The 8,342-nt window shown below is 57.2% G+C and overlaps 1 protein-coding gene across 1 annotated transcript in view; it reads left to right on the top strand.

The window, feature by feature from the left end:
• The first annotated feature begins 7,358 nt into the window (after positions 1 to 7,358).
• Positions 7,359 to 8,342, top strand: part of SCN2B (sodium voltage-gated channel beta subunit 2) — an 11,874-nt gene continuing 10,890 nt past the window's right edge. Inside the window, exon 1 of the mRNA XM_029957626.1 lies at positions 7,359 to 7,658. Within this exon, the coding sequence (XP_029813486.1) occupies positions 7,589 to 7,658 (70 nt within the window). The 5' untranslated portion in view covers positions 7,359 to 7,588. The remainder of the gene's footprint in view (positions 7,659 to 8,342) is intronic.

The raw sequence follows: 8,342 nt of genomic DNA, 5'->3' as shown, positions 1-8,342 counted from the left end.
GCGTGGGGCCTGGTGGGCGGGGCGGGCCTCGTGGGCAGAGCGGGCCTGGGACAGCGTGGGGCCTGGTGGGCGGGGCGGGCCTCGTGGGCGGGCCTCGTGGGCAGAGCGGGCCTGGGACAGGTAGGGCCGGATGGATGGAGGAACCCTGGGACAGCGTGGGGCCGGGTGGGCGGAGCGGGCCTGGTGGGCGGGGCGGCCCTGGGACAGCGTGCTGGGTGGCTGGTGTGGGTCCTAGGACATCGTGGGGCTGGGTGGCTGGATCGGCCATGAGTACAGCCCAGGACCTAACCCCGCCCTCGCCCGGTCTGGCAGCTCTTTGCTGGGCCTCGCGGAGGCCTCCTGGGTGGAGTTTGGGCATCTGTCTCTTTCAGAAGTGGAGCTCACTGCGTTGCCGAAAGTAGAGTAGACGCCATCGAGTTGACTCTTGGCCTGAAAGGTGAGGTCCCTATTCCTTTGGTTCTGTGCTGAGATTTAATGAGGTTCGTTTTCAAGATCCTTTGGTTCTGGGCTCCCGTTTCTGGCCGGGGCTCTGCTCAGGCCCCCGTTCCTCGGCTCCTCATTCCCTGTACCCCATCCTTCCCACGAGCCCTTCAGGGCATGGATTTCGGGTCCAGTCTCAGCTGGAGCTAGATTTTTGAAGGATTCCCCTAACTCTTCATACGTGAGGATCCTGTCACAACACACCGTCGTCGCCTCTTTCTCTTTTACCTGCTATTCTCCGGTGTTTCCATGGAGTCTGTGTGGCCGGGGCTCAGAGTCATTAAGTGTTCCTTCTCACCTGTTAGTTCTCAATAAGGAGGAGGTCAGCAGTTTGCGGTACATGCATCCTGTCCAAGACGCACCGGAGAAGTGACGCGTATCACCGTGATGCGCAGAGCGAAGAGAAAGACTCGTTCATGTCCTAAGGATTCATGGAGAGGAAGGGATTTCGTTTTGGGGCTAATAAGTAACATGCTCTCCTGGACCAAGGGGTCCTCTTCTACTTCCTCAAATACTATCTGCAGAGGATGGGGGCCCGCGGGGTCCAGAGGTTGGTGGATGGATGGTGATTTCAACCTCTGCTCTGGGTCAAGGAGAATGTGTTAGGGTAAGAGCTGGGGGTGGGCTCCTGCGGAGGGCGCTGGGGTCGGGACGTGGGCCCCCCCTCCGAGTTCCACGTGCCCAAACGGGCATTCGATGCATTCAAGGTTTCCATTCTGGGTGGAGTGGTTGTAATTGAGGAGGAGGAAGAGGAAGGCTACTTCTCTCTCCCAACCCGATCTCCCCACAAACCTCTCATTGATACCCAGGCCTCAAGTCAAGGTTGAGAGTAGGAATCCACAGTCAGTACTAATTTTGCCTGAAACCAAAATGGCCGCGTGGGGACCACGGAAGATCTGCTGGCTCCCTCGAGCCCTTCTCCCGGGGGTGCTTGTCCGTTAAGTCCAGGAGCAAGAGGGCACGTGGCAGGGGGACCGGCTTGGAGCTCAGACAAGCTGGCTCCGCCTTTTGCTCTTTCTTCAGTGTGGCAACGGCTGGCGTCAGGATTCTGACGCTGTTTCCCTGCATGTAACATGGAGACTCACAGGGTTTTTGCGGCGACCAGCTGGGGTGGCTCAGACGCTGGGGCTGGTGTGGGCCCTCCCTCCCCTTCCCACACGCCCTTCCCCAGTTAGATGGTCTTCGGTGCCTCGGCCCCCATCTCTCATTAACGTCTATTTCTATGGGGAGGGAGCCCTTGAACCCAACACACCCAAACCCTCTGTCCCACCCCATGGAGGAGAGCGCTCTGGAGCCGGGCGAGGGCGGGGTGCGCACAGCTCGGAGGGAGCACGGGGGCGGCGGGAGAGCGGCTGGCCACAGGCAAGCTGGGGCTCTTTGGAGTAGACCCTTTAGTTGTTTTTAATGTTTTTAATTTATTTTTGAGAGACAGAGAGAGACAGCGCGAGCAGGGGAGGGTCAGAGAGAGAGGGAGACACAGAATCTGAAGCAGCTCCAGGCTCTGAGCTGTCAGCACAGCCCGATGTGGGGCTCAAACCCACGAACCGGGAGATCATGACCTGAGCTGAAGCCGGACGCTTAACTGACTGAGCCACCCAGGTGCCCCTGTAGTAGACCTTTCAGCAAGCAGTTCTGGGACTTGAATGTGCACTATTTTAAGTCCCCAGAACACCAGAGGCTCCCATGTGCAAAGGCTTCCCGAAGCCGCAGACTATTGCCAACAGAAGCTGGCCTGCCAGGGTGGAGTGGGTGGGGCCACCATGAATAAATAATGCAGGAGCTGGCAGCCTCGGACGGGCCACCGGAGCTGGGAGCACTTCAGCCTGTCCCCTGGGGACCTGGGGACCTGCCTCCCCGGAAGGGCTGGGCTGTGGCCCTTCCGTCTTTGCTCCTTGTTGCTATGCCTTGTTTTCTCCTTTTGGCCAGTCACTGTGGTTCCCTGTCTACACTGGCAGTTTGTTTTATAAAACACTCGCTGTGTGTTTGGAAGGGGTCTTGCTGCTGCTGACGTAGCTCAGTCTCTCGGAGCCAAAGAACCTTAGGCTGCAAGTTTTGTCCCCACACAGACTGAATAAACACAGTTTCTAAGCACTGCTGACCTTCCGTCCAGCCAGCTGGTTTGCAAGTGTGGTCTGTCTTCCTCAAGGGAGATCGCGGTCCATTACCACTTCTGTAAAACTCCGCTCCCCAGACCTACCTTCTTTATCAAAAAATAAGCGAACTCAGAGTTTTCTCAGGAAGCAAAGCCCTTTCCTGTCTTACAGACGTGAGAACAGCAGTGCTCTGCCTTTCCCGGGACTTTCGGGCCGGGCGCTCGCGGCTCTGAGTTCGGTACCGTCTCGTCTCCCCGTCCATACCTCTCGTTTTCTTTTCATGAGGGGTCTCAGAAGAGACTTTGTCTTTCCTGCTTCTCAGCCTTTGCTCTTGGTGTCCCCTGGCTGGAACTCCCTTCCCCTTCTTGCCGCCCAAATCAATGTCCCTTCACGGCCCTGCTCGTCCTGCCTGCGGGGACCAGCTCTCCCATCTTCCCAGACGTCTCTCCACTTAGCGGATTTTCTCTCCTAATGTTCTCTGATGGTTTTATCAGCCCGAGGCTTTATTTTCACCAAGAGAGTACACTTTTAGAGATCCTGCTTTGGGTGTCTTTTCTCTACATCTTTTCTGCTACCTGCGGCCAGTCCCCTGTTAGACAGGATTCCTGGGAAGGGCGCGGGACAGCACTTTCCGGAGCTGCTGGGCCTGGCTCCCGGTTCGGAGCCTCCCATGCCGTGGCCGCGTAGGTTCTGGCTGATGGGGTTTCTGCCCGGTCCCCAGATGCGGACGCTTGTTCTCAGGGACAAGGAGAGGCTCGGCTCACGCTCCGAATAAGACCCAGGTCCCTCCTTGGGGAGGGGAGATGTGTGAACAGGACAGTGCTCTCTGACACCCAGGCCACACGGGTGTTCCTTTGTTCCTGTCCTGTAGAGGCGAGCTTACACTTTGGTCGCCCCGTGGAGACCGTGGGCTCTCGGGAGGGGGGCTGCGTCTCATTCATGCCTGAGCCTCCAGCTTCCAGCCTCGTCTCTGGCACACGCGGGACGTGACGTAGATACTGGACTTTGGTGAATGAGCGAGTTGACAAACAGGGAAGGCACCCCGGGTCACAGGCTCGCCGAGAGAAGAGGGATGCAGAAGACAGAGAGCAGCTCTTTGAAGAAGGACTAGGAGGCTGCTGGACGGACGAGAGAGAGAGGAAGGGCCTTCCGGGAAGAGGAGGCGGCCGAGGCCGGACGCCGAGGTGTGAGGCCTGGGTAAGAGAAGCCACCCGGGCCGCCGAGGCTGCAGAGGGCCCGGGGCCCAGGAGGGGGGGGCACCAACGAGTCCCTCCCTTGGTGACTCCTCATCAGGAGCCGGTGCTCCGCAGATCATGGGACCAGGCAGCCTTTCATCCCGGGCTCGTGCCTGCTCACCTCTCCCTTCTCCCCAAGCCTGAGCCTGGCTTCCCGTGGCCCCCTGCTCCCGGGATGCACACCTTTTCAATGTGCTCAGGAATCACCTGGAGATTGTGGTTTCTGGGGCGGGAGGTGGGGCCTGTGACTCTGCGTTTCTAAGGAGCCCCCACGTGGTCCGGGGACCACACGGTAAGAAGTGAGGCTTTAAGGCAAACTACCTCCTACCTCTGGGAGGCTCTGCGCAAACTCAGTGAGGCCTTCCGAAGGCAAGAGCACACTGCCTGCAGCTTCTCCCAGCAGGGCCGGTGGTGGTTGTCTAGTAAAGAGTCCAGGGGTGAGTGGCGCGCGGTAGAAATGCCAAAAACAAGGCTTCGCTCCCCAAATAGCCCGTCTTGGCTGTTGGCCTGTGTGCTCTGCAGAGTGCCTTTCTGGTTTCAGCTTCCCAGGCTTTTATCGCCCCCGCCCAGCCCCCGGGCGCCTGGAGGCCCAAGGGCACCAGCGAGGTTCTCAGGGATCTCCCCCTGCCTCCCCCCGCCGGCCAGCTCCCCCCTGATCTGACCCTTACGCCCGGAGGACTGAGTTGCACAAAGGCTTTTCTGTTAGAAATCATGCACCTGGTTTCTCTTAGTCACACTTTGGATGGACGCAGAGAGACATTTCTTAGATGTCCCCAGAAGAGAAGTTTCTGGACCCTGTGTGAGACCCAATGAGCCCAGTAAGCAGCCTCCGGAGCCTCACCGGGCTCCCTCAGCTGCATTAAGGAAAAGGAGGAGGCCGGCTACATCAAACCAAAACTCTCTGGCTGACATGTGCCTGCAGCGGCACGGGTGGCCGGGTGGCCGGTCTGCAGACTGGGGAGCCGGGCTGCTGCGGGCAATAAGGAGGCCTGGGCCAGAGGGCAGCAGGCATGGAGCCCAGCTGCGCGGCCAGAGGACACTTTCCCTCCTCTCCCTTCCTGATCTGCTTTCCTCTGGGCTGTGCCCTGGGTGGGGGATGCACAGCCAGACCGCAGTGAGGTCCCAGAGTCGGGAGGACCCAGCCTACGGCCAGGCACCCCTACCCCCGGCCTTCAGCCACCGCCCGTGTCCCCTGACTCCGCCCAGCGCAGCTCCGGCGGCTAGATTTTACTGCCTCCACCATGCCGTCTGCTTTTCCCTATTTCCTCTTCAACTCCATTCACTCATTCCTTCCTTCCTTCCTTCCTTCAGTCGTTGGTTCATCCACCCGGGCGCGCCCCGTCATGGGGGGCCTGCTCTGAGCCGAGCGGCCCTGGACTCCGGTCCGTTCCTCCGCGCCCTGCGCCCTGCGCGGTAGGACCTTCCTCTTACGTCCCGTGCGAGGGTCCTCGGTCTTCTCCTCCCCGTGACCCTGAACAGCCGCAGAGGAGGACGTGCGTCTCGGAGGCAGGCCGTGTGGGATTCTGGGAGAACCCCGTGTCTCACACCGGCCCGGCGTGTGCCCTGCCCCTGACGCTGCCCTGGACCACCTTCTGTGAACTTGGACGGGTTCAGTCCCGCCAGCCGCAGCGACGGGGTTCTGGGGCGGTGGGTGTCTGGAGCCGAGTGGGGGCCAAGAAAGAATTCTTGAAACGTCTTCGGTGCAAAAAAAGGCGATCTCAGGGGCGCCTGGGTGGCTCAGTCGGTTAAGCCTCCGACTTCGGCTCAGGTCAGATCTCACGTTCCTGGGTTCAAGTCCCGCATCAGGCTCTGTGCTGACAGCTCAGAGCCTGGAGCCTGCTTCCGGTTCTGTGTCTCCTTCTCTCTCTGCCCCTCCCCCTCTCATGCTCTGTCTCTCTCTCTATCAAAAATAAATAAAACACTAAAAATAATTAAAAAAAAAAAGGCGATCTCATTGAAGCAGAGGGACAGGACCCTGGGCGGAAGGAGCGGCCCCTGGACCGTGAGGAGAGACTGACTGGGAACCAGGGGAGGTGAAGCGAGGAGAAGTTTCCAGAGGGACTTTGTTATGCACTAAAGGGGACTCACAGGACACTGGAGGCCTGGCTACTGTGAAGCTAAGGTTGTTTTTCCCTCTAGAAAAACATTAACCTTAAGACAGAAGGGGGTTCTGGAGGAATGCTCTGCTCGACCTGCTCAAGTTATTTGCCAGTCGGCTGCAGCTCATAAGGGAATGGAATTCTTTTTAAGTTTATTTATTTTGAGAGGCAGAGCGCTAGCAGGGGAGGGGCAGAGAGGGAGGGAGAGAGCGAGTCCCAAGCAGGCTCCGAGCTGTCAGCGCCCAGCCCTTCGTGGGGCCGGATCCCATGAACTGTGAGATCGTGACCTAAACTAAGCCGAAATCAAGAGTTGGGTGCTCAACTCAGGCACCCCAAGCAAATTTCCTTTTATCTGCCACTTCCTTCTACCTTTGTTTCTCACATTGTCAGTTTCCTCATTTACGATTTAAAAAAAGAGAAGAAGAAATCACCTCTTCCAGAGTTAGCTTCAGTTGTGTCACACGCAGAGTTCGCGCAGAATTACTGCGTAAGAACGTTAAGTCCCCCTCGTGGGTGCACCTGTGACCCGTCACAAGTGCGAGGGGCGGCCACAGGAGGACCTGTGTTCTACCTAAACGTCTCCCCCAGAGCTGGACGGCGCCTGTGCTCGGGGCCCCTCGGGACTTCACCCCAAGTTCTCCTCCCTGTGATGGTGGCCGATTTTTGTCCTCCTTTTCCAACAGTCTTCAAACATACACAACAGGAGGGAGACCTGTACAGCGAGCCCTTGCACGGTCACCGGTCTCAGTAATCAGCGCGCTGGCCTGCCTTGTGCCGCCTGCCCCGCTCTTGTTGGTGTTGGTGTTTTCTGAAATGTCTTAAAGTCGATTCCAGCCGCCACGTCATCTCACCCACAAACACTCCGGTGTGTGTGCCAGACAAAGATGCCCGAGAACAAAACCACCATATTGTGGCCACACTCAACAAAATTAATTATTATTAATACAGTTTAATACCCAGTGCATGTTTATTGTTTCCCAATTGTCTCAAAAAAATCAACAGCCTTTTCACTGTTGACTTGATTGGACCTCAGGCTTCCCCAAAGGTTCATATCACATTGGATTGTAAAGGCCCTGCTGGTTTTGCACCAGCCTGCTCAGGCACCTTGTTTTCAGTGGAAAGGGCAGCAAAATGAGGAAGTCCTTACTTCCTGAAAGTCTGCCCAACTCACTTCCCTGAATCCTTTCCAAATAACACAAAACAAGCATCTCCTTTCTTGGGTGTCCTTAAATGACAAAACAGTTCCCCCCTTCCTGGTAGTTTTGAAATGAATGAGCTCCTCCAACAGCTTTCAAAACCCAAATCCTCCAGGAGGAGGAGGAGGAGGAAAGGCAGGATTCGATTTGGCTCCCGTCGTGGACGGGAGGACTCCTGGGAGCCTCGTTCTTTTCAGAAAGACTTTTTTTATGCCCTCCCACCTGCTTTTCAGAATCCACCAACCACAAAATTTACTCCATCTCCCTTTTTCTCTCTCCCTTACACACTCCCTCTCTCTTTTTAGCAGCAACATATAAGCCGGCCATATTAGAGAGATGGAAATAAAGCTTCCTTACTGTTGTGTGTGTCTTTGACGTACATCTGTGCATTTTTTTTAGCATCTAACCATTGCTCCCCTGTAGCCCTCGGCCCTTCAGATCACCCTCCCCCACATCCCGCCCGACTGACATCTCAGTCTCTGAAAATGCACAGAGATGCCTGGCCACCTCGCCCTGCCTTCAGTCTCACGGGGCTCAGTCTCTTTTTCTCTTTGGGTAAGTTAGACGGCACATCTGCATGCTCCTGAGGGTCCAGACGTGGAGCCGCAGCTGGAGAGGGTGGGGGAGGGGGCGGGGAGGAAGACCTTGCAGGAGCCTCCCTTCTCGTCCTTGGGAAGGGAGGCCCCAAGCTCCCCCGGGGAGATGGGGAGACGTTCTGAGGACTGCAGGAGGCTGGTGCTGCTGGGCCGCAGAAATGTTGGGTCGGGGGGTCTGAGTGTTCCTGGGAGGGGTGGGTGACAGTTATTATGGAAGGTGCTTTTTCTGTGGATTTCCCTAAAATGGACTTATGTGGGGGTGGGGGCAGAAGATGGTTGATGTGCCAAGTCTCCTCATGGGTTTTTTTTCAGCTGCTGCAAATGTGGAGTCCTGGGTCTTAATGCCCCCGTAAGGGGCTTCTTTTGTGGACCTTGGTCTTTGGAAGCTGGTGGATTTAGGGTATTAGGAGAGGATGTTTGGGGAGCGGGGGTGGGGGGCGTAGGAAGTTGAGGCTGGGTCTTGTTCCCGGAAGTCTGTACCGTTGATGTGTTGAACTGCGTTGCGGGGCAGGTGGGAAGTAGGCTTGGGGTAGATCTCTGCGTTGGGAAGACACCTGCTGAGGCTGGTGGAGGCCTCTGGCTTGGGCCAGATGCAGCGGAGGAGGGCTCAGGTGGAGGAACCAGGAAAAAAGGGGGAAAAAAA

The sequence above is a fragment of the Suricata suricatta genome, chromosome 11 (assembly GCF_006229205.1).
Source record: "Suricata suricatta isolate VVHF042 chromosome 11, meerkat_22Aug2017_6uvM2_HiC, whole genome shotgun sequence".
NCBI lineage: Eukaryota > Metazoa > Chordata > Mammalia > Carnivora > Herpestidae > Suricata > Suricata suricatta.
The sequence above is the reverse complement of the archived record's forward strand: the minus strand, read 5'-3'. Positions and strand labels throughout refer to the sequence as shown.